The 26105-nt window shown below is 42.7% G+C and overlaps 2 protein-coding genes across 8 annotated transcripts; both read left to right on the top strand.

Moving 5' to 3' along the window:
• The first annotated feature begins 1026 nt into the window (after positions 1–1026).
• Plp (Pericentrin-like protein) lies at positions 1027–25636 on the top strand. 7 transcript variants are annotated; one of them, XM_089259663.1, is made up of 14 exons: positions 1027–1429; positions 5275–7362; positions 7427–8287; positions 8346–8486; positions 8659–8898; positions 16547–16672; positions 16730–17905; positions 18072–18239; positions 19164–19826; positions 21200–21895; positions 21955–24164; positions 24229–24339; positions 24435–24530; positions 24750–24980. In XM_089259663.1, the coding sequence occupies exons 1-13, from the start codon at positions 1403–1405 to the stop codon at positions 24502–24504; spliced, it is 8577 nt and encodes a 2858-aa protein (XP_089115789.1). In that variant the 5' UTR covers positions 1027–1402; the 3' UTR covers positions 24505–24530; positions 24750–24980. The 7 variants fall into 7 exon arrangements, with proteins under 7 accessions (XP_089115789.1, XP_089115788.1, XP_089115787.1 ...); XM_089259659.1 differs by lacking the exon at positions 24435–24530 and having other exon boundaries at positions 1034–1429; positions 24750–25636; XM_089259660.1 differs by lacking the exons at positions 1027–1429; positions 24435–24530 and adding an exon at positions 3866–4038 and having other exon boundaries at positions 24750–25636.
• Or71a (Odorant receptor 71a) lies at positions 12494–14346 on the top strand. Its single transcript, XM_018100269.3, has 3 exons — positions 12494–13837; positions 13903–14169; positions 14223–14346. Exons 1-3 carry the CDS (start codon positions 12983–12985, stop codon positions 14277–14279), a joined length of 1179 nt encoding a protein of 392 aa, XP_017955758.1. The 5' UTR covers positions 12494–12982; the 3' UTR covers positions 14280–14346.
• Positions 25637–26105: the final 469 nt, after the last annotated feature.

Raw genomic sequence — 26105 nt, 5'->3', positions numbered from 1 at the left:
ACACATACCTTGAACTCATGGAAAATGGGAAGCAAGGATTTAAGGCTTTGTGAAAAGTATAACAGACAGAAGAGATCATCGCGAAGAAGAGATCAGACCCCATAAAGGATATATATTCTTGATTAGCACGACGAGCTGAGTCGATATAACCCTGTCCGTCTGTCCGCCCGTCCGTATGTATATATGACCGCGTCGATCTCAGAAGATATTAGAGCTAGAAATCGAAATTACGCTCATATATACACGCATTTGAATGTTATAAAAACGACCTATGAGTTTCATAGCTCATCAATAATAAAAGTTATAAGGTGTTTAAATTCCCATACTAAGCCCGAGGGGCTCACTGGATTTCGTAGTCGAGCAGTCTCGATTAGAGCTTTCTTACTTGTTTCATAAAAAATGCATTTTCCGATATGCCATAAATTTGATTACCTGAAGAGCTAGACGGCTGAAATATAGCGTTTTTCAAATTCTACTATATTTTAGGCATATCCTACAGTTTAAGAACTAGAGGCTTCAAATTTGGTGACCCAAAAATATTTGTTTCGCCTTTTTAGGGGCGTGGCATTTCGAAAAATACTCTACTTTGAACATAAGCATCTAAATTATGCAGTTACGTTACGCCCATATTCCTACTGAAGTTATTCAACAGAACATTTCTTGGGTGTTAAATTTTTTGGGCAACTTGATATAGCTTTACTACCAATTCTGATATACACAGATTCCAAAGTTTGTTTATTTCTTTCGTATTTACTTTGTATACCTGTGGGACTATGTATATGTATATGTTCGTCTGTGGGAAAGACGCGCGTACACATAGATTGAGCTAGTGCTTTTATATACGGAAGAAATTTTGCTCTGCTCGAGTGAGCATTACGTTGGGGTCGATTCTCTTTCGAAATATCACAAACCAAAAATAAAATAACCGTTCTCTTAGCATGGGCCAGATCGGTTCAGTTGCATTGCATGCGCCGCGTAACGCGCTGCTGTTCTGATCAGTTGCACTTTGCTTTAGTGGACGTTCTGGTGCTGGAGTACATATTATTTCAGAGGAGCCGGAAGAGCAACGCGAATATGATCTAACGTATCGCGTCTTCAGTTATCGTCGTCGTCTTTGTCTTCTGTGTATTAGTTTCATAGTTTCGTCAAAAGTCAATTGTAAAGTCGCACTGTGTTCAACATTTTACGTAAATCCGTTTCCTACATAACCTCGCCGTTCTCGAAGTGAAGTGAAATTAACCAGAAATAGATAAACAGAACTTGGAGTTTTCGACTCCATTTTCATTTCAAAATGGAGCACCAATAACTGAACCAAGACAGCCTCTACCTTTCTCGAACACTTTTGGCGGCCAAGTGTGACCCAATATAGTGGACAGTGATAATGAAGTGAAATTCGGGCAACATGAATCTATACACCATATACGATTGGGTACGTAACATATAGCATGAATGCAGAGAGTGCGCTAGTACCAAACTAATTTTGTGATCGAAACCTTTAGAGCCGCAATATTAACTGAACTGAGTCAAATTAATTTATTCTTTCACATAAAATATCTTTGATTTCAATATTAATAAGTAAGAAGACTCTAGTCGAGACTGCCTGACTAGGAGATACCCTGAACCCTCCAGTCTGATAATCTAGCGACTGCGCTTGGGCTGCGCTGCAGCGTAGGCAATATTAAACGAATTTATTTGTTGAATAATTTAATTTCTAGACGTCCAATCTAAATGAAACTTTCAGAACTTGATCATAATGTTCAAATTTATGTACATTTCAAAGCAGAAGTATCAACTAATTGAAATACGCCTTTTACAAATGTGATGGTGAGGGGGTGTATTTAGAGGTGGGGGGTAAATTTTAACAAAAACCGAAATTATATAAAATACACATAATTCTACATTTAAAATTTGGAAGCTCCAGCACTAAAGATGTAGTAGATATAATTGAATAACCAGCTTTCGATTAGGTTTTTAATCGATAATAATCTATCGGGAATAGTGATCGATTTTTAGTGATAAACTTGATGAAGAATATATTTACCTTGCCTTACCACGCCTCTTTCTGCCTGTTACATTACCATTACAAAACCATTATACCCTGATTTCCGATTTTCAATGGGTTCAGGGTATAAAAACAAGTATGAAACCTCTAGTCGAGACTGCTCGACTACGAAATCCGCTGAACCCTTCAAAGAATTGATCACTATGATTCTTCGCGTCTTTTTGCTTCTACTCACACACAGAAAAACATAGGGATGCAAGCAACTATGGAAACTTAACTGCTTAATAACTTTTCTTGTTGATGGACTATGCTTATGAAACTTGTGATGTGTAGATCGTGATTATAACATTAATGTCTAGTATTTGAAATACGCTTTTTACAAAGGTGGTGGTGAAGGGGTGGAAGCAGGGGTGAAGAGTACATTACAACAAAAATCGGAAGCTCTAACTCTAAAGGTGTAGGATATATAATAAAAAAACTAGCTTTCGATAATAAAATATTGGGATTAATTATCGATTTTTAAAGAAAAACTCAATATGTGAGTGTTATACGAGTGGATAGTTAAGTTCCTATTAATCTCATATATCGATGACCCATTATTATTTAAGCCTCTTTAGGGGCGTGGCTTATTGAAAAATACCCTGTAATCTGTAGGCATCAAAATTTTGAAGTTAGATTACCGTTAGCTCATTCTTCAAACTGACCAAAAATGAGGTGGGGGCGTAGGTAGGGGCGTGGCGAATCGTATTAGAGCTCAACTTAGCTTTTAAATTTCTGATGTAAAGTATTCCGCAGTCAGTAACGCCCTACTGCCACGTCCCTACATGTTTATGGTTGTCGCTTTCATAATTGGCTTTTAAATAAATAAAATTAATTTTTCAATCCATATAAACAAATGAAATAAATTTCCTATGCAATATGTACGCTGTAAACATTTTTATAACTTTGGCATTGCACTTTGTTTCTTTCTTACCAGCATTTTCTTCGCTCCTACGCACACAAGCACGGATACTGATCACTGATAAATGCATACATATATACATTTCTAGCACCGTGTTTTAATGCTTGAAAGTTTTGTCATGCCGGACTGAATAATGTAAAAAATATTGTCGGTATAAGCGGATTGTCGTTAAAATCGGAAACGTACTACTCGGGGCCTCTTTCAAATAAGTTTGTATGGGGACTAATCGAGACATCGAATTTTCGTTGCGATAGGCGGACGGAAACTATAAGCGGAGTCGTTTAGCCGGATTCCACTGTACAAATTTGGTCGATGTTCAGCATTTCGAATAAAGCCAAAACCTGGCTGCTCAGATATTGGGAAATAGAAATGCTACGTATCCGTGTGCTTAAATGAAGTCGAAATAAATATGTTAAATGGGCCCTTTGACCTTTCACTGCACGAAGCAGCTCAAGGCTTCAAAATAAACATTCAAATTCAGCGCGTTATCAACTGGCAGCTGGCATTTGGTCGCAGATAGTCGGCAGCATGTTGATGGTGCTGTTCTCTCCATTTCATTCTTGCTCTCGCTCTCGCTCTCGCTCTCGCTGAACTCTGCCCGCCAACATGTTGCCTACAGAGCGGCTACTTACGTTCCACATGTTTGTTTATAAATAAAAGAAATGTGAGCGCATTCGGTGCACGGAACCGCTTCTAGTCGGTGCAAATTTTGTTCGCGCTCATTTGTGCCTGCCTTCTGGCTCTCTGCCTCTAGTGATTTCTGTAGATTGACTGTCTCTGACAGAGTGCCTGAACTGAATTGAATTGGGAATCGAGCCGGCGCCGACGTTGACGCCGTCGTAGTCTTAGTATTTCTTTCTTATTTATAAAAGCACCTGCATTGCAGACGGTCGTCGTAGTCGGGAGTTCCTATCGTCGAACGTGTCGAACGTATCGAAAGTTGTAACAAAAGCAAAAATGGATAAATTGTATGTGTATCTGCAATAATAGAAGCAAAGTGACAATAAAGTTTTACTGCGCGTCTAACTAAATTAAGTTGAGCACTTCGGTCAATGCGAGCATGAGTAAATTACAAGTGAGTAAAGTCGTACTTTGAATCCTTTAGTGGCTTGGAATGATATCAGATCAGAGTGGAGCTTGAGCCAAATGTGTGTCACACCCCAATAACTGAAATTAAAAGCCGCCTTTTTGACTACCGCAACTGCGAAGCGGAACCCAATTTGGCCCATAGAAATATTCGCGTAGGAGCAGGACGAAATTGGGTTCGACACGCACGTATAAGAAAAAGAAAAGTTTTTTATCAGGAACACATGTAACCATGGTGATGGCGAAAACTGTTATCCCGATACGGTTATGGGAGTCAAATTAATTTGCACAATGTTGACAAGTTCAAGGACGTTCAAGTTGACGTCTCGCAGCTCGTTAAAGGCGTTTGTAAAATTTCAGCAATTAGGTCACCGCTCAAAACTGTCCGAAGCAAAAGCTTTGGGCGCAACGATCTGAATTAATGCCGAACACACATTTAAATTTGAATCTAATTGGATCTCCAGCCCCACGATGCTTGTTTCTGATTACCTCACCTACATCTATGAAGTGGACAGGCGGTTTAATTAGTGCCCACATATTCATATATTCAAAAAACAAAAATAACTTTAATAAGTTGCATGCGATAGCTCGTCGAGTTTATTACAAAATTTAGAAAGAGATGTATGTTGATTCTAATTTTAAAAGGGCGATCAGCAGCCAAGCAGCCAAGCAGCCAAGCAGCCAGGCAGCCAGGCAGATAGACAACCTGATGCGATACGATGCGATGGCCACTGGCACAGCTGCAATCCATCAACTAGCGCCTGAGTCAGCCCCGCCAATTGGCGTTTGCCATATCCACTCGAGCTGCCTAGCGCTTCTTGTCAGAGATGCGGGTCAATTGGCTGGATGACTATTGCCTAATCTATGCTGATCATTCAGCTTTTTTCGTGTTGTATGCATTAGGCCAAGATTCTTGTCGAAACCCCATAATCCCAATAAGACTCGCGCTGTTTGTTGTTGTCACAATGTCTCTAGGAATGAGGTGACATCATTAGGAAAATGAAAATGAAAACAAAAATCGAAAAAAGTATATTGTGGCGGCAGACCAAAAATGTCACTGCCAAGTCGGCCAAAATGAAATCTGTGAATTATGCAGATCTTTCATGTGTTATGTATATATATAGTTATTTGGGTTATGTAAATTGAAGTATTTTATTTAAATAGCAAGCCATCATTAAGTTCATGTGCGTAAGAGCGAGTAAACAAATGCCAATCTTCATTGCAGATCACATCGCTGCTCCGCACGGGCAGCGGCAGCGCGTTTTACAAGGCAGTCGAAGCACCGGAACAGCCAGCTGCACCACCAGAGCCACCCACAGTCATCAGTCCACAGCAGCAGCCACACACACGGTCGGCAGCCAGTCGCTGCTGTATCGCACAGAATGTGGATGTTGAGTTGATACCAACATTGAATTTTTTGTTTCAAGCATCAGCAGCTGTCAGCAATACGCCAGCGGATAGAGAGCAAGAGCACGAGCGTCAGCAACATGCTGCTTCGAAAGCACGCGATGATATTGACTGTTCCGGCACCAAATCTGACGATGATAACGAATCAACGCACACGTATGTAATATCCACAAGTAGCTTCACGGCAGCCACAAGATCGAGCACCACACCGTACGCGGTCACATCCACAGATACTGCCGACCTACTACGGCAGCAAAACAATCTGAGTCTCACAGAGGACGAGCAGACGGTGTCTTCGTTCAGCATTGAGCCGCCTACTAGTTCCATATCTATTGAAATGGACGCTCAGCAGAGATACACAACATCAGCTACAACAGCGACAGCAACAACAACAAGCGCTGAGACCAACAGCGCGAACCTGGCTCCAAGGGAAGCCACACAAACCACAGTCACAACTACAACTAGCAGCAGCATAGAAGAAGACATTGAGGAGGCGATTGAAATCAGCGAGGTGGAAGAGCAGTTAAATTCGAACCTTGATCGGCTATACGATGTGGGTGGAAAGAGCCCATCAAAGATTAACGATCCAACATTACGGAATATTGCCAAATCGGAGAGTAGCGAAGAGGGAGACCAGTTCGGCATCGACGATGCTCAGCTTTCTGGAGGCCAATTGGCCCAGCATTTTCTGGCTGATGAGAGCGACGATGAAGATGCCGATTCACCCAGTCTAAAAGATCAAGCAACACCGACCGACGATGACGATGACTTTGATATTAGCCTTCCATTGGAGGGGCGCAAACCAATGCACTCCCAACACGAAGATAATGCAGAGGAGTCTCCCCATGGACACGATGAGGGCGAGAGCCTTAGCAATCAAAGCACCACTGACGATGTCTCTGATTTTGTGGACGAGCCGCAGCAGACCACGGACTCGGCAATCGAAGACCAAAACGCACAGTCGGGCAGTGTTGCAGCGAACACAATGGCATCGGCACTATCGGAGGCGGTCGAACCTGAGTCAAGGCTGGTGGACAGTGAATTGGAAGAGGAGGCTGATGCTCACAGCGAGCAGGATCACTCTTTGGAAGAAATCGTTGCTACTAATGAGTCCATTGAAATAATCTACAATGCAGAAGAGGGATCCGCTAACAACTCGCAGCTAAGTGCACCGCAAGAACAAAACATTTCAGCCAGCTTAGGTGTGACAGAACCAGCAGAGACACCTACTGTGGGGCAATTAAAACTACCCCAATTGCAAAGTCCCCAAACCATCGATCACAAAACAATAAATATCTTAGAAACAGTTCAGCTAGAGCCCGAGTCACTAAGTCGGATTGTGGCTAATTTGAAAGTCGATGACGATGAGGATGAGGATGAGGATGAGGATGAGGAGTGTGCCATGCAGCTGTTGAAGCTGCGTCTAATGGCCATGAATCAGCAGACCCAAGTGGATACCGGTGCCAAAGGCTCACCCACAGAGTCACCATCTACTCAAGAGTCTGGAACAATGGAGCTTAAGCAAATGGAACGCGTACCTCTGACAGAGTTCAGCAAAGACGTTTTGGAGGATATTACAGAAGAGAGTGAACGTCTTCTTTCAATAAGTACCACGGCCGAGGATCCCAAATCACTGTCCATGGAAGAGTCAAAAACTTTGCAGGAAACTAAGGGCGGCAGCATTTCAAGTTTGGTGAGTTTGAACATGCTGAAGCAGCTTGAAAACAAGGTTCAGGACCTACACTCACAACTAGAGAGCAAGGACAATTGCTTGGCTTCCCTGAATCTCCAGCTTGAGGCTGCCCGCCAGGAGTCCAGCGCCGGCCCGGCGTCTGCCCGGGATAGCAGCTCTTTGGTGACTAGCTCTACAGAATACCGCACATTCCTAGAGGAGTTTGGTGCCCCGGTAAGCATAGCTATAAAGTCTTTAAGGTCGGCGCAACTAATTTCTTATTTTTTATCTCCTATAGACACTCGACATCTATGTGGAGTTGTCCCGACGCGACGAGTTGATCGCAAAGCTCACGGATTCATTACAGCAGTCATTGAACGTTCGTGGCCAACTGCAATCCGACTCTGAGAGGTTGAGTGAGGAGGTGCAATCGTTACGTAGGCAGCTTCACGAGGCCATCGACGCAGTCAAGCGCAGCGGCGGCTGTCCTGATCAACAGGGCAATATCGGACAGCGCATCTCAGAGATATCCATGGATCTGGTTAGCGAAAGTGAGGACGAGATGGAACGTAACTTTCTTACCGACCAAGAGGGGGATCGGGTGTTGCAAAGCTCACGTGAGCGACAGCTCTCGGTGCCGATCGATGATTTGGGCGTGGAGCCTTTGCCTCCTGAATGGCCGCCAGCCTTCAGCAAGCAAATCGAACAGTTCCAGAAATGTTTGTTGCCTGGCGAGGTGCGCCCGTTTCTCTTGGTACAGCGCAAGTTTGACGACTATCTGTCGCAGCAGTTGGCTGAATGTCGGGAGCAGTGCTCGCAAGAGCTGAAGATCAGTCGAGATCAATGGGAGAGTGAGAAGTTGGCTAACGAAAAGGCGCAGCGTGACGCGCATGCTAAACAAATGGAGGAGCTGCGTAAATACTTTGAGCATCGCTGTGCTGATTTAGAGAAACAGTTTTCCGACGAAGTTTTCTCGCATAAGTCTCAACATATGGGCGGGGACAGCTCCTCCGAGTGCTCGGAGGTGGATCAACTGCCAGAAGAGACGGCCTTAAAAGATTCCTCTCCAAGCAAGCGTAATCGCGCTGAGCTCCTGCTTAGCCCCAGCCACCGTCAAATAACGCCCTGTGGGCTTGATCCCCAGGAACCCAAAGACAATGTAAGTAAGCAGTCGATAATAGACAGGATAAATCTATTATATTGTAAATGCTTTTTAGGTATCACAACAAGTTGCTGACCTAAAAATATTCTATCAAGCACACATTGATGAACTGAAGCGCTCCCATGAAGAACAAGTGCGCAAACTAAAGGAACGTCTCAAATTCTACGAGCGACACCAATCAGATGATGATTATTTGGTATGTTGTCTTGGCTTAGCATATTATGCCTGTGATCGAACCACTCATATTTCTATTACCTGAGTCCGTCAGTTGATCAATCGCTAACTGCATGTTTCTTCTTGTTCGCTTGCTTTTATAACCCAATAAACAATTAACTGCCTGGCCACCCCACAATAACTAATCCGCACAGCCCGCACGACTCAAATCAACGACTACCTGCCAAAACGATAGACAAGATGCAGTGGAGGTCGAGCCAACTGCTGGACAGAACCCCAGCGCTTCACTAATTATCATTGATGAGGATGAACTAAACTTGAACAACGAGTCGCAGGTTATTCAGCGCATCATCGATGAGTATGAGCGGCGCCTGCAGGAGCAGCTGGCGCTGGCACGGCAAGACATAGTCGCCGAGCTAGAGCAACAGATACAGGTAAAGTATGGAGCAAATGCATGCATGCATGGAGCGCTCTTTGACAACTTTACTGCACATTGCACTTCTGTGAATATATTCTGCATGCTGCGTGATTCACCTATGTAGCTTCATCTATAATGCGCGAAACCAAAATTATTTTTATTCACTTGTTAAATACTGCACAGCGGTCGCAAATTTTGTTCCGTGAAAATTTGTCAGTACGCCAGCAACATAAATAAAAGCCCGAGGGTGCTCTAATAGCCGACTAGTGTATACCCATTACTGTACTTCCGTTTTAAATTCCATATTATATTTATTCTGTCCAAGATCAGACTAGACTTTTCAATAGAATATTATGTTCAATATTTATACCAATAGGTACAATATTATTGAAAACGAGAAATCAGGGTATAAAGGTTCTGGTAAAATGTATGTAACAGGCAGAATGAGGCCGTATCCGTATGTATGAATGCGTCGATCTCAAAAGATAGAAGAGCTACTGACTTGAAATTCTTTTAAAAAAATGTCCTGATATATAGCGCGGATATCGAGTTTATCTCCAAAAGTCGATAACTTATCCCGTAAGCTTGTTATCAACACTGTCCAAAATATAGCAGAATCCGAAAAATCACTATATCTTCCGACTTTCCACGCCCCTGGTGGGCGTAGACATATAATATTTTCATGAATTTTTATAGAATCATAACATTAACTCACGTACAAAGTTTTATCGTTTTAGGCTTAAAACTCTAGATACAGTTTTATCCGATTTGCCATTCCCCCAATGGGCGTTGATATATACGCCATAACTCGTGATCTTGGATGGTCGACGCGGATCACATTCCAAATTTTACATATCTAGCTTATGAACTAATATTATTTCTGGTATATCGGAAAATGCATTATCCGATTTGCCACGCCCCTAGTGGGCGGATCGGGAAAATGTTAACAATTTATAAATCGGAGATATAACTTCCAATGCTCCAAATTTCTGTAGCTTCAATATGCGGAACGAATTGCGTTCATACGGACAGACGGACATTGGACAAAACCAATATACTCATTTTATTTCCGTGAATGAGTATAATTATATCTGCTACATCTTTGGAGCTAGACTCATATCTACTTTATAGAATTTAAATTTTTGCTAAACGTTACCCAACCCCTTTGTAACAGGCAGAAGGAGGCATGGCAGACCCCAGTAAGTATATATTCTTGATCAGGGCGAAAAGCTGAGTCGATTTGGCCCTGTCTGTCCGTCTGTCCGTATGTGTGAACGCATCGATCTCACAAGATATAAGAGCTAGATTCTTAAAAATGTTTTCCTAGGTCCGTGTATATCACGCACATATCGAGTCTTATCACTAAAAAACTAACTACTCCCGATATTGTATTATCGATTAAAACCCTTATCGAAAGATTCATGTGTATTTTATATAATTTCGGGTCATGTTGTAATTTATCTCCACCCCTATATCCAACCCCTCACCCACACCTTTGTAAAAGGGCGTATTTCAAGTACTAGAGACTTGTGCTTTGGAATGTACATACATTTGAATATTATGATTAAGTTCTGAAAGTTTCATTAAGATCGTACGTCTAGAAATTAAATTATTCAACAAATAAATACTCATAATATTGCCCACGCTGCAGCGCAGTCCCTGTATGTATATGTGCCTAAAAGAAGTGCAGAAATTAAATTATTCAACAAATAAATACTCATAATATTGCCCACGCTGCAGCGCAGTCCCTGTATGTATATGTGCCTAAAAGAAGTGCAGAGTGATTAGAATATCAGATTGGAGGGTTCAGGGTATCTTCTAGTCGATAGTAAGCCGTGCAACCTTAAACCTCGTTTTACTCCTTTACTCCTTACTTATATTGGAGTTACCCAAAATAGATATTGAAATGAGAAGTTCTCACCTTTATCTAATACGGCACTCAAGTTACTTGTCATTGAAATATAATGCTCTTCAAGTAGCTATTTATAATAACAAAGTCAACGATCCCAGTCCTTCCTGCGTTTTCTCTTTAACCAAGGTTCAGGTTTATTGCGTCAAGTCAAATAATTGATCAAATACAATTCTGAAATAGTTTGTCAACTTAAAAGTAAGTCGATAATGCGCTACGAATAAATGTGTGTCAAATTTAAGAAAGTTCTCAAAAATATATTTCATCTCAGATTGACCACATGCCAACATACATGCATACATATGTACGTACATACATACGTACATACACATGTGGCATGCATGCATACATGTGTGCTCTTTGTTTATTTGCCAACACAATTTTGCAGACATTATTCTTCATTTCTTTGGGTGTAAAGTGCATATATGTATGATCGTGTAGGCTTTTTGAACATACTTATTTGGGCTGAAGTATACAATGTTTTATAGATACAAATGTGCGCGTATAGACATTAATTTCATATATGTAAATGAACGATTGCTCTCATCTAATAAAGTCTGACCGGAAGCACAGGGGTAGTCTGATTTAGAATTAATTAACTCCGTTGAAGTTACTTGGTGTAGCTGAAAGTGTCGACATGCATGTACATAAACACAGTAATTTAATTATATACTTTAGTGCCCATGCGAGTGCAATAATACTTTGGACTGCTGTTCAAAATTAACGAACATAAATTTATATTAATGCAGCATACACACATTCAGACACATGCGAGAGAGAGAGAGTGAGAGTGAGAGAGCAAGCAGTGCAGTCTGCACTGCTTTGATGGCACTAGGCACTTGCTCTCACGTTCGCTCTCACTCTCATTTCACTCCCTCTCGACCATGGCGGCGATCTTTAATAAATAGCCTGTTGCTTGAATCGTCCGCTCAGTCTTTTCCGTTACTTCAAGGCGGACGTGTGAGATTTGACGGCTGATGTGCAAAGTGCCAAATTATAAATACATACCCAGCTACATATGTATATGTAAATATCCAAACAGAAGAGGGCATATCTATGCCACACATGCGAGTCTATAAAAGAATTAAAATGAAAACATGTGCGTTGAAGAGATGTTGAATTATTGTAAATAAATGAAAAAAGGAAAAAACGGTAAATCAACAGAAGCGCAAAAATACATACATATACATGTATGTATGTGTAAATGAGCTAATTGAGTTGTTATTGTGAATAAGTGTTATACATACATATATTGGTGTGCGTAAAGTTTACGAATGAATGGGCACATGTATGAACGTGACAGTACTTATTAATATAATCGCGTTTGTGTGTGAACTGCCTCGAATCCGTTACTCTTTAAATCTAACGATTTCATGGTTGGCCTCTTTCCACAAAAATAATAGCATACATATATGCATGCAAGAGGATTCTTTGGATTTGAGAGAGCTTGCAAAAAAGTAAGAATATTTTTAATTTTTGTTTAGAGCAATACGTTTAATAGAGTGCTTAGACTCTACGAGTTCACTAGCAGAAGGCCTACTGATAATGATCATTTTTGAATTTATAAGCTCTTAGCCACACCATAGAAAAATCATCCATACCTCCACACGTTTTTTTAAGATAACGATTATAAATTAAATGGTAGGAAAAAACGTATTCTGATTAACTACAGAATTCTAAGTAATAGTCCCAAGCATACACATCTCTTATACATATGTATGTACATACCGTTGATAGAATGAAATATAAATACTTTTGGAATCTAACGTCAAAAGAGTCGTTGCCCTCTTCCGAAACCCATAAACACTTCCTCTAGCCGGTCCCTGTCGCGGCATGAGATTGTATTTTTGTGAAAGGCGCAAAAATTTTGGTTGCATTGGATGGTGCTTATTTGGGAAACTTGTTCTATTTTTAATACGACACTCGGATAGGGTACTCATTCCTCATTTTCCAATGTGCATTGAAATCTTTCTCTGTAGGAAACCACGGAATGCACTCGTTCCAAACCAACCTTTTGATACTGATGATATCGATTTTCATTTTAAATACAATATCTAATTGATTTTTAATTGAAATGGTTAGACACCCATCAAATTAAGCAATTTGCGAATCAATTAGTAGTAGGGCTTGGTCTGCTCTATATAAGGCCAACAAGTCTGACTTTCCAATCAAAGTAAGGAGAAGAACAGTCATGGGTTCGGACAACATCAAAGGCTCGCGAGCTTTGGTGCGGAACCTGAAGTTTTGTAGACTGTGGCCGAATCGAAGCTCAGTAACATCTAGTTCTACGTCTGCATCACGCATCAGATTGCTCGAATTGATGAAGTCGTTCACGCTGCATTTCTTTGTGACCTTTACGTTCACGGCCATGATGTGGATTGAGGCTGTAAGCAGCGAGGACTTCGAGCACTGCACAGATGTGCTGTTCATCACGCTGACGATGACAAGTCTGGTGGCAAAAATTTTCAACAACTGGCATTATGCTAAAATTGCTCGGAACTTACTCGAAGAGTGGAGCGATAGCCCACAGTTTGAAGTTCACTCCGGCCCGGAGCGTGATATGTGGGAGCGGGAACAGCTGCGCTTTTTGCGTTTCGCCCTCCTGTACTGCTTCTGCAGCCTGGGCGTGGTGCCGTGCATCTTCATATCCGCGGCGTACAACTATCCAAATGAATTGCCGTTTTTGGTGTGGGTGCCCTTTGACTGGCAGAAGCCCGCTAAATTCTGGTGTCTATACGCTTATCAGCTGTTCGCTGTGCCATTTACCTGTCTGTCCAACATAACGTCGGACCTACTCAATTGCTACCTAATGCTGTACATTTCGCTTTGCTTTAAGATGCTGGGCATGCGTCTATCTGTGCTTGCTCCCACTGGGCATCGCGACTCTGAGCGCCAGCTGCGTGTGCAGTTGCTGGACCTTATTAGGCTTCATAGGCGCGTCAAGGCTCAGGCTGAGATGATTCAGATCTTCATCTCAAAGAGCACGCTTATTCAGATCTTGTTGAGCGCCATAATATTGTGCCTCTCCATCTACCGCATGCAGATGGTAAGTGAATAATCAGCGGCATTATGTAACATTGTGCGTAACTCCACTTAATTATTCCTCGCCAGCTCAATGTGTTCCAGACACCGAGCATCTTCTTAGCTATGTTAGAGTATTTATTCGCGATGACTATGCAAATCTATTTGCCCAGCATATATGGGAACGATATTACCCGCAACGCTGATCGGTTGCCGACTGCTCTCTATAGTTGCTCTTGGCCAGATATGTCGAAGCCAATGCGTCGTCTGATACTCTGTTTTATGATCTACCTCAACCGTCCCTTGGTTCTACGAGCAGGCGGATTTTTTGAAGTGGGCTTACCACTTTTCACCAAGGTATAAGTGCGTTTCTGAATTAGATATTGTTCTATCGAAATTCTTTATTTTAGACCATGAACCAGGCTTATAGTCTTTTGGCCTTGCTCCTCAACGTGAACAGCAAGTAAGCCGGAGATAAATAATCTATGCAAATAATAACATAAATAACTATGTAGCTTCAAATAAAGTAATATAGAGTGTCTACGTTCTTTCGGGGTTTCTCATGTTATGTTGTCTAAAATTTTGAAATGTTTGGCATCGGCATCAAATAATAATTCTTGTATCGTCAGACATAAAATTTCTCGTATATTATACGAATTTACAACATTCAAGATACCACATGAAACTTGGCTTTTAATCTCTTTAAGAATAATATTGAACGATTTCCATCAAAGTTTCGCCTACTTTTTATTCCCTGAACAAATTGAAAATGGGAAATCAGGGTATAATGGTTTTGTTAAAATGTATGCAACAGGCAGAAGGAGGCGCGGCAGACCCCGCAAAGTATATATATTCTTAATCAGGGCAACGAGCTGAGTCGATATAGCCCTGTCCGTCTGTCTGTCCGTATGAACGCTTAGATCTCAGATGTTATAAGGGCTAGAGAGCTGAAATTTTGCATACATACTCGTGTACGCAGTACAAGTTTGCCTTATTTTTTCTATAAATCATCCGATAACTTCTGATCGAGAATAATGAAAAAATTGATTTTAATTTTTAAGCCTCCTTGGAATAGTATTACACTTGTAGACTTCAGATTTAGTATGTATATACATATGATGAATACAAACATTTTGTAATTTACAGATTTTGGATACCACGCCCCTTTCGCCTCCTATTTGCAAGCAACTTATTTCAAGTGCTAGAGACTTTTGCTTTGGAATGTACATACATTTGAATATTATGAATTAATTCTGGAAGTTTCATTAATATTGCATGTCTAAAAATTAAATTATTCAACAACTAAATACTCATAATATTGCCCACACTGCAGCGCAGCCCAAGCGCAGTCGCTGCTTACTGCAACAGAGCGCGGGCTTATGCGTGCTTGTGGATGTGTATGTGTGTGCGCATAAAAGAAATGCTTAATGGAGGGTTCAGGGTATCTCCTAGTCGAGCAGCCTCGACTAGAGCCTTCTTACTTGTTCTTTTTATATAAGCTATTTAGATTCATTAACGAAACTGAAGGTTATAGTGTATACCTGAAATAGCTTATATATATATATATATATATATATATATATATATATATATATATATATATATATATATATATATATATATACTAGTGGATTAATCAATATTTGCAGTAGAAGAACTGTTGACCTCTTCTGCAGATATTTAATGATCGGACAATTGTAATCAATATAAATCAGATGAAGAGGGCTCATACAACTGAGTAGCAAAAATTCACTAACTCAGGATTTTTTTTATTATTTCAACAAATATGTATATTTTGATTTGCTTTTGCGTGAAAATGCACCAGTAAAACTCTCATTTGTTTGTTTTCCACTCTTGTATACATTTTGAAACTGATAAACAGGGGGTGATGATGTATGAGCATTACGCGACAAAAAGCAATGCAAAATTTTAAATAAATAAACTGATCAGAGTGTTAATAATCTAGAAATTATTAATCAGTAAGGGGCATGACCCAGGGCTGGAGATAAGAATTCTGCTGTTGATCGACTTGTAATTATACTCATTCACGAAAGTGAAATGAGCAATGTCCGTCTTGTACGCCCATCTGTTCGTATGAGCGCAATTTTTTCGGCGCAATTGAAACTAGAGACTTGAAATTCAGAAAACATCGTGTTCCGATTTTTAAAGTGTTAAAATTTTCCCGAATGTGAATGAGTATTCCACAGTCGGTAACGCCCGACTGCAACGTTCTTACTTGTTTTATTTGTGTTCAATTCATATTTATGTAAACTAAAAGAAAAAATGTTTCCAACCATTCTAACCCTTGGCATAGTTATGATTTTATTGAAGATTTTTTGTGGAAGCAATACCACTTCAACTTCAACAGTCAAGTCAGTGTAGATGCAACGCCACGCCCACGTCTTGTCGGAGTGTGGTGTTAAACAACAAAAATGACAACAGATCGTTTTCTGCTCTGATCGTTTTCTGCTCTGATGTGGGATGTAAATAGGGAATGTAATAGTGTTAAATGCATTTCTCAGCAACGAATACGTAAATATTTTGTTTTCATATGACTATAAACAATAAATATTTATGTCGTGTTGCGATGGACTGAAGCTTCACGAAGAGAAGTTTGGCAGATGTTTGGTGTTTAAACTGCCAGCCTTGATGTATTAGGCCCAACGTATATCCAATATGTCTGCAACTGTTGTTTGTTTACAATTCTGAAGTCCTCCACAAATTGTTCTTTTAGAGTTTGTTGTCGGAGTGCGCCGTCGACGATCAGCATTGGCCCAAGGAACTAATACTGTTGCGAGAGAAGTTTACGGCCAAGAGTCAATTGGAAATAACCCAGCTGAATATAAAACATGCCGAAGAGGTGAGCTACTGAAATTCGCAATTTACGCCTTATCTCTTACACCTGTACTCCTACTAGATGTCGCGAATGAAACTGGAATATGAGAAACAGCTCAACCGCAAGAACAAGCGGCATTTGACGTTTGACTCGGGCCGTGATTTGCAGCACATAATAACCGAGCGAGATGGGTTACGGCAACTATCGAAGAGTTTCCGTAGCGTTCTCTGCCGGTTGGCCAAGTGTGTGGCCAATTGCGAGGGTGACCTCAACGCCACTCTGTCGGAGGAGATGCAGCGCTTGCTGACGCAAAGTCGAAATCAAGATGGTAGTGAGGATGTTGAGCACACTTTGAGTAGCTCCTTGCTGCAGGGGTCGTTCAACAATTCGAAACACCTGCGCCTGGTCCCTGACGTGCACAGTCTCCTAGAAGTGGTGGAGGATCCCAGTCTCGTGCAGTTTATCGACAGCAAAAATCCCGACGATCAAAACGATTACTTTGATCTGGGCGACTGCCTAGAGCGCCTGAAAGCAGAAGCCGCTTATCTGCTGCAACTATCTGAGGATCTTGAGAGGCAGCGTGCCATTCATTCCGTGGAAAGGCAGGATGAGCCAGAGAAACAGGAGCATGAGTTGTGCTGTGAAGCGGAGGATGGCTTAAAGACAACAGCTCCATTGCCATCAACTCAACAACAGTTGCTCCACGAACTGGTCCGCACCAACTCCCTGAACGATCAACACCTCGGCGTGGCTCATGAGCGTAGGACCAGCAATGGTACGCTGATGACCAAACCGCATAGCTCGCTGCCGATCGATTTGCAACAGCAGTCGGGAAACGCCTCGGAGCTCAGCTTTCAACTTGTAGAGTTAAAGAATCGATTGATCAAATCGGAAGCAGACCGACAGAATCTGCAGCAACAGCTGACGCATACCATCGATCGCAATGCGGAGCTGGGCCAGGAGCTACAGGCATTGCGTGATCAATTGTCGCAGTTGAACTCTTTGAACCAGACAGATTATGCCGAAGGTTACGGCCTTGGTGACATGAAGGGTCCACAGACTATGGATCAGTCGTCCGCCAGCTTTGTACAGCTCCAGGAGAGGGCTCGTCATTTACTGACCTCGCCCACGCAACAGCAATCCCAAGAGCCGGGCAACGCAACGGTTGTATTACTTCAGATGATAGAAGACTTCTGCCGCGAGGGAGATAAGGTGGTAGAATCAGGAAAAAAGGATCGCGAGGATCTTCAGTCGCAGGTAAGCTACTCATTAGATAATATACCACATATGCCACAAAAACAAGAGATAACAAGTCAAGTGTCTAACGCATGATCAGTAGATTATCCGCTGAGCGCGCCTAGTTGTAAGCCAAGTATAAGTTTAGGTTATATTACCTTCTATCCATGCTATATCACAACCATAGATCGATACCGCCGACAAGCAGCTGAAGGCGACGCGCCAGTTCCTGGAAGAGCAGGCCGCCGAACGCGAGCAGGAACGCGATGAATTTCATCGTGAAATCGAACGGTTAAGAGCGCAGCTACGTGCAAAGGAAAAGGAACGCAGCTCTTTTGCCAATGCCTCTGAGGAGGTGAGTGCCCTTTCCTGTCAAGGGTCTTTGCGTCATATATACAGTTTTAGATGTATATATATATATATAATGACTTTGATTTGGAATTGGTTGTGTTAAAATTTTTTATTAATTGTTTGGTTTTTGCTAATGGGTTTCATCTTTTATTTCTGGACTATCCGCTGATTATACTTTTATGATTTTGTAATTTCCGATTCTCTTCTACAATAGCCCAGGTGTCCTTACTATATTGCACTGGCTCTTAAATCAAAACTTTGAGCAACATTATTTTTATTACTATTCAAAGATGTGCACACAAACTACTTGAAGTCCTTGAGTTGTTTTATTAAAGTTGTTATAAACGTTGAACTGCTTCCGATGATTTCGATGCCAAATTATTTTGCTTGCCTTATTAAAAACTCAGTATAATCATAAGCATTCGGCCACCCCCTGGTGTCACTTTGTTTGTTTTTAATATCGAAGTCAAGGGCAGCAAGATTGTCTGCTTTATGTACTCATCCACACATAAGTATATACATATGTATTTATATGTATATATATATATATATATATACATACATATGTTTCGTAAGCATGTGCCGATGTATTTATAGATTACTACAGAAAACAATAATTTTCTTACAAAATGCTTTACATTAAATATTTCTTGGAAACACACTAATAATGAATTCCTGATTCCTCATTGAAACTCTTAGCATGCACTCACATTAATAACAACAATCTAATATACTTATTTCCAATGTACCTAAAAATACCTTTGCACCTGAAACTCAACTGCACCCCGAAAACAATTTAAGGACATGCATGTAAGTTGTTAACTAACTGTAACACTGTAAGAAAAGTTCCACGCACCACACTTCGAACAGAAATTACTTTGAATTAGATCTGAAAACTAATGGAATGTCTGTGTGATCCGTTTAATAGTACGCTATTCTGGAGACACAACTGCGCGAGGCGAACCAGCAGCTGAGCGACTCCAATGACAAACGGGATAAAATGGAATCGGAGCTGAAGGCATCCATAGACAAGATCTTTGTGCTGCGCGAGATAATTTCGGAGCTGGAAACACAGGTGCAGACCAAGGCGCTCAATGAGCAGGTGCTGGACGAGAAGGTCAAGCAGCTGGAAGACTATATACAAATTCAATTGCGCTCCAATGATGCGCTCACACAGGAGGTGCACAGCCTAAAGACGGACATAGGCGAAACCTATCAGACGCGCATACGCCAGCTAGAGGACAAGCTCCAGCAGGGATTGCCCTCAGCCGAAACTGCTGTGGTACTGAAACAGGTGGCCGACCAACTGCTTCTGATTGAAACAACTCTGGAGCAGAAAACAAAGACGCTCGAGTCACTTCACAACTCCAACACAACCTCCAACTCGTGCAGTCTTAGTGCCACAGAGGATGTCTCCGCCCACGGTGCCAACAGGCAGGCAGCTGAAGGGTCGCCCGAACACTCGTTGACGGTGGAGGGAGTGCAGCGCGTGCTCGAGAAACTGGAGAAGCATACGCGTGTGGAGGAGGCTGCAATCAAGCGTATACGCGATTTGGAAATGCAAGTCACCCAAATGCGTAGTGGCTGTGTGGTGAGTAGAGATAAATTATTCTAGAGCTTTCGTGGTGAATATCCGGATATTGGTTATTGTCTTCGCTCAAGATCAATAAAAATATTTACCCACAGTGCAATTCTTTTCAAACAAATTGTTTGAGGCTGTGATGAATGTGCTTTTGTATATGATTACAAACTAATTATAATATGAAAAATCTTTCCGTTTCTGATGCCGTGTGCTCTAATTGGGATTTATGAGTACTCTGCAGCAGGTTTTAGTGTACCTCAACTTACTCTGAGGTTAATAATTAATAATTTGAATACATTTTTTTTTGTAATTGAATAGTAGACCTAATTAACTCTACCAATATATTGTAATATTTAATTTCCATATCTGGCACAGTTTTCAGCAACTGTGTTATACGTTTTCGTCTTAGATTTAAACAGTTTTAAAATCACTGTGCTATGTTACCGTCGAACAGTTCGTGGTGTACTGTGCTAAAATTATATTTTTGTCTCTGATAATATGAACAGTTTGCAACGCACTGTGCGATGCTAATAAAACCGTTGTGGTCTATTACGTACTCTGTCAATGGTACAGTTTTGAATCATTGTAGAGTTATCCAATAAGCATCCAAAGAGCAAATTTGACCGCCGTCGTTCTTCAGCTCTCAGTTCGTCAGTCGATCAGTTGCCCTCAGAACGTATACCGCGACGCACATTGAGATAATTGTGTTTGGTTAGGCATTTAAGTGGTTTTTGCCTCAATTCATTAGAAAAAATATATATTTTCATAAACATTAATAAAAATGCGAAAGTGACTGCATTATGGGGCCCATTCGAGTGAGTTGGAATGTATAGTCGTGGTGCTTTGCTTGTATAGATGCGTAGGCAAGTGTAAAATAATTGAAGCTCAATTGGCATGTATACATAAAGAAATACATAAGAATATGTATGCATATACATATGTGTGAGTATATGGAATTTATGTTTGTCAGGCTTAGCAGACAAGTGCAGAATATATGCTTCGTACAATTTTCCACCTATTTATAGGAAAATGTACACAAAGTGGAACAGACAGCACCATCAAGTGTACCTAAAAAATCTTCTGAGAGGTCTTTTAATTCCTGGGGCTCTCTGCGGCTGTTTCTTCCCTGTGTTTACACTATGCAGCACGCCACGGCAAGAGTCTCGCTGAATGACGAGGAGCTCGTGCAGAACAGGGGCTGCTTCAATAGAGTTCCTTGTTCGCAGTGGGTAGTCGCTTTTAAGAATACAAGTATAAATAGAGGCTCAGATTTAATTGAAGTTAGATAGGTTGGAAGGTCTTTGCTAGGGGGTCAATGGACCGGTCTTTGACTGCGGCAACATACTGTAGAGTTGAAAAGTCTGACCTCTTTTACATTGCAGGAATTGCAGCACGAGCGCGACTCGCTGCAGGGCCGCATTGATGAGCAGACGCATCGCATTTCGACGCTGCAAAAGCGCTTGGAAGAGCAGCGACAGCGCGCCGAGCAACTGCATCGGGCGGGCACCTCTGATCTCAACACGCGTATTCACGAGCTCCAGAACGATTTGCGCAATCTTGGCGAGCAGCTGTCTGCGCGCGATAAGCAAATGGCCACAATGCAGCAGCAGCTGCAGCGCAGCAAAGACGAGATAGTGCGCCTGGAAGCTGAGCTTGCAGTGCGCACACAGCCAGATCGTAGCTTGGTTGAACGCTTGGAGGCCGAGGTGCTGCAGAAGAGCAACGAGTTGCAGAAGCTCAGGGAGACAATACACACGGAAATGATAAATCGCCAAGTGCTGCCTGATCTAATGCAAACAATGCTGGCTGATAAGAACGACGAAATAGACCATTTGCAGGAGCAGTTGCAAGCGAAAGAGCGCGAGATACAGGCCGCTAAGGACCACAGTAGCCAGGCTTCCTCTCCGGCTGCTGGCAAACAGGACGCGAGTGCTAAGCACAGCGCCCGAACACTGAGCGACATTGGCTCGATCACCGAGTTCCCTGAACCGGATGTCGAGCGTCGTGCAGCGTGCCGAAGTCTCAATGCTCCCCTTCAATTGCCCGAGGCTGCGGGCGGCTTCTTCCATCAGACAATGGTAAGTGCGGTCACAAGGGCTGAAGTGCAGCTATATTAATAACAATCATTCTCTTGCAGGAAACCTCAAAGGAAGCTGTCGCGAATCTCACGTACAAGCGCACAGACGACTTGAGTGAGTTTGTGGTGGCTCATCCTATCAATACTTTTGAGCACCCGCACTACTTTCAGGATCAAAATGCGCGCGGCTTGACCACTGCGATCAGTGGGGATCTCACACCCGGCTTGGTGCCGAGACAGATCAATTTCTCGAATTTAACAGAGGACTCTAAGCTAAAGACGCCCAGCCTGTTGATGCAGACTCCTGAGCTGCCTAAAGCGATGCCGTCGCCGGAGCTTCAACAGCTGAAGCAAAAACTTTCAGCCCTGGAAGAGGAGAAGCAAAAGCAGAGAATAGAGATGGAGGAAAATCTTGTAAAGTTGCAAGAGCAACTCTCGCGCGAGAAGAATCTGGTTGAGAGGCAACAAAAACTACTTCGGCACCACGAGGAAAGCGAGACCAAATACAGGTTGCGTGTAGACTCGCTTGAGGAAAAGATTCTGGAAAACGCCGCCCAGGAGGCGGCTGAGCGAGAGACTCTGCGGAAAGAACTGAATTTAGTGAGTGCCGCGCATGCGCAATGTGAGCAACAACATAAGGAAGCGGCTGCTACTCGAAAGCGAGAGCTTGAGAGTCTGAATGCAGAAATTAAGGAAAAGACTCTGCGCAATCGGGAGCTGGCTGATCAGCTTCATTCAACACAGCTGCGCAGTGATGAGCTACAGCGCCAAGTGCACGCCTTGGAGCGAGATCTGGAGCGGCTAAGGAATAGCGAGCAGAGCTCCAAGCAGTACTCGGTTGACGAAATCGCTCAGCAAGTGGAGAAAGAGCTTAACTACTCTGCCCAACTGGACTCGAATATACTCAAAGCTATTGAGAGTGAAGAGGAGAATAACTTGGACAAGCTTCATCAAAAAGATGTACAGACGGAGGCTGATCCCTCAAGTGGAAATGGAAATGGACACGGCACCGACGATGAGAACTTTACTGGTGAACGCGATCTACTAAACCAGCTAGAGGCAGCTAGAGCTCAGCTAGCTGTAGAGCGTGAGCAAGCTGAATCGTTAAGCAAAGAGCTCCTCAGCGAGAAACAGCACTCGCAGGAAATCCAGGAACAAGATGTGCTCATCATCGAGGCGATGCGTAAGCGCCTAGAAGCTGTGCTAGAGGCTGAAGACGAGCTGCACAAGCAGTTAGATATGGAGCGGGAGCGTTGCGATAGGCTACAAACACAGCTTACCTCTCTGCAGCGAGCAGAGAGTCGGCGTAGCAGCGGTCTGCTGAAGTCGCCTACGGACTCGCCCCGCAAGTCACCTCGAGCAGACTTCGAGTCGGAGCTGTGCGACAGATTGCGCAGCGAGTTGAAACTGTTGACGGCCCAAAATGAGCGGGAGAGAGAACGATCGGCAGATGCTCAGCGCAGCAGTGAGCGTGAGCGCCAAAGATACGAAAAAGAGCTCCAGGAGCGTGTGGCATACTGTGAGCGTCTTAAGCAGGAGATGGTGAAGCTTGCTCGCGACAAGGAATCGGCAGAAATGGAGCTCGAGCATTTCAACGAGCGTTTGACCCTGCAAGCTAACGAAATCGAGAGCTTGGAGGCGCGTATGGTCACACTACAAGAAGCAGAGACGCGGCGCGCCAGCACAAGAGCTCGGCAGCATCAGGAACAGGCGAAATTGCAGGCCGAAATTCACGAGTTAAAGGCGAAGCTGTTGACGGTAGAGTCCGAAAAGAACAGTTTGGAGCTGAAGATTAATCAACTGCGCTTTGATGTGGCCCGTTCAGCACAGCGCGAGTCCAAATTATCGGAAGCCCTGGCTCAGGCCAACGATCGCTTGGCCCATGGCATGGAGGAATCAGTACCAGCACAGTTCCTGCAAAAAATGAAGGAAATCAACACATTGCTGGCGGAGAACACTCAGGAGAACAAGCAGATGGCCGAAACAGTGCAGTATCTTGTCGGGGAGCGACTGGCGCTGCAAAAGAAGTGCGAGGAGCTTGGCGGCAATGGAGGTGCGAATGCCAGCGAGCTGGAAGAACGATGTCGGCAGCTGCTTGGCCGCTACCTGCGCGTCGAGAGTCATCGCAAAGCGCTTGTCTATCAGAAGCGCTACCTGAAACTTACTCTCGAGGGCTATCAGGCGAGTGAGCAACTGGCGCTACAGAACATCGCTGGGGGAGTTGGGTTGAGAGTCAGCCACCCGAAAACCAACAAAAAGAAATTATTCAAGTAAGTATTGTTTTGTAAATATACCTTGTTAACTCTCTAGCTAATACTTGTTCACCTCTTTTAGGACTGTCGCTCTGGCCATTGTTGCCATACAACGCATCAAATACATTGGTCGCATTTGGCACACGGGCAAGCGGATCGTGAGCAAATCGATATTTACAATAACTCAACAAAGGTGAGGCAAGCTGTTGAATATTGGACTTCAAAGAGAGCTGCTTTCCTTAACATGTGCTGTGCATAACTACTCTCATTGTTTTTTACTCCGTGTAGCACCAAACTGCCTCTAGTGACAGTCAATATGAGAGTCAAGTTAAGCAAAGGCGATTCCGCCCATAAATAGATACCCATGAGGCCTGGTACCAAAAGGTCTGCTACATCCACTTCATAATACTCAGTTTCACTTACCACAACAACAATTTTTATCAAATAAGCTAAAAGTTGCAACCTTATGCAGTACCCGTATAGAATCTTTTTCATATTGATAATCAGTTGTGTAGTTCGATTCCATTTCGATTGGCTCTATCACCCACTAGCACCATTTGCACCCTTTGTATGATTTCTGATATCATTTTTCATGTCTTGCAGAACTGGCCCGTGTCTCACTCGGAATGTGGCTCCGCTTTTGCCCGTGAGCCAATCTCATCAGAGTACTAACCTCAACAACAATTTGCCCACCAATTCTCACAGCTCAGCAGCACGTATGAGCTACGCACCGGCCTCGCCGTCCCTCGCACCAGCCGTGAACTTAAGCACCTTGCAGCCCGTCGTTCTGACTCAGGACTACGCCTTGCAGACGGCGCCCTTCAATAACAACAATGATGACAGCAATCATAAAAAGTTGGAAGCGGCGCTGCCCTCGCTGACAACGCTTGAATGGACGACAACGCAGAAGGCCAAGAGGGTACATTCACGGCATCATTAGGATACGCATAGGAAACATAGAAAACATGCTCAAAATATGCCATTTAGATGTACCCTTCGTATTACAGCCATTAATAATAGACGATTTTCAGAGTGCTGTGTAGTTAGTACCTAGTGTAGAGCCGAAAATCCTCAACAAACCCAGCATCAGACACGAATTTGAATATACCAATAATTTACCAAGTAATTGTTTAATTTATAATATTATTCTATGAACCTGATTTTATCTCACTCCCAGTATTAAGATTAGTTTTGGTTCAGTTGGTAAATTAATTACCTGAGACATATCCACATATATTACCTTAATTTCGTTTAAGTTTTAGGCCTGAGTGACTGTCTTTTTTTTTAAAGGCTGATTTAAGCTAATTTAACCACAATTTAAGGTGTCAATTTTTGTTTATCATTTGAGTTTTTCTCGTTTGGCAGCAAATAATGGAACACATTTCGCATGTGCCTTAATTGTGGGAGAAGGGCTAATGAAGCATTTATTATTAAACTTGTATAAATAATTCATTAGAATTTTAATAAAAATATCCCTGAAAAGTAATGAAGATTACCTGATGAATTCATGAAAATGCTTTTGAATACTATGTATAAGCTACATAGAGCACCCGCAACAAGTGGGAGTGGAGTGTACTCTGGCTGGAGGTGGCTCTGGAAAGCGACTGCAAAGAACATTGCGATAGGGTGGCCGTCAATCGCAATTAACTAACGCTGATTGCTGAATAGATAGTCGAGGCAATTACGTTTTAGCCTCGTTATCAAGATTTCAGCAAACCGCTGCCGAAGCATCTGCCGGACATGACAGTAATCTGTGACTGATAACAGGCGAAAGCTTTTTGCGAGGCGAGGGCTAAAGCCCGCAAGGAGCTTTTTGCGACCAACCCGACTACGCGACTGGTGAGAGTATATCTAGCATATGGTAGTAATCTATTCTGCAGCGTCTACCATTACATATCCTTGTGTTGTGAGAATCAGTTGGAACCTGGCGAGCAAGGCGTAAGCTGCTGCAGCTATCAT

Source organism: Drosophila navojoa, chromosome 4, assembly GCF_054131105.1.
Source record: "Drosophila navojoa isolate 15081-1374.11 chromosome 4, UAZ_NAV_1.0, whole genome shotgun sequence".
Taxonomy (NCBI): domain Eukaryota; kingdom Metazoa; phylum Arthropoda; class Insecta; order Diptera; family Drosophilidae; genus Drosophila; species Drosophila navojoa.
This window is presented reverse-complemented; position numbering and strand designations above follow the sequence as displayed.

Bases quoted from the DNA above. Each gene is read 5' to 3' on its own strand.
- Plp (XM_089259659.1), top strand. From the start codon at position 1,403: ATGAATCTATACACCATATACGATTGG. The intron at 8,288-8,345 runs GTAAGTAAGCAG...AATGCTTTTTAG, and splicing joins CCCAGGAACCCAAAGACAAT to GTATCACAACAAGTTGCTGA. The intron at 8,487-8,658 runs GTATGTTGTCTT...TAATCCGCACAG, and splicing joins AATCAGATGATGATTATTTG to CCCGCACGACTCAAATCAAC.
- Or71a (XM_018100269.3), top strand. From the start codon at position 12,983: ATGGGTTCGGACAACATCAAAGGCTCGCGAGCTTTGGTGCGGAACCTG. The intron at 13,838-13,902 runs GTAAGTGAATAA...ATTCCTCGCCAG, and splicing joins CCATCTACCGCATGCAGATG to CTCAATGTGTTCCAGACACC. The intron at 14,170-14,222 runs GTATAAGTGCGT...TCTTTATTTTAG, and splicing joins GCTTACCACTTTTCACCAAG to ACCATGAACCAGGCTTATAG.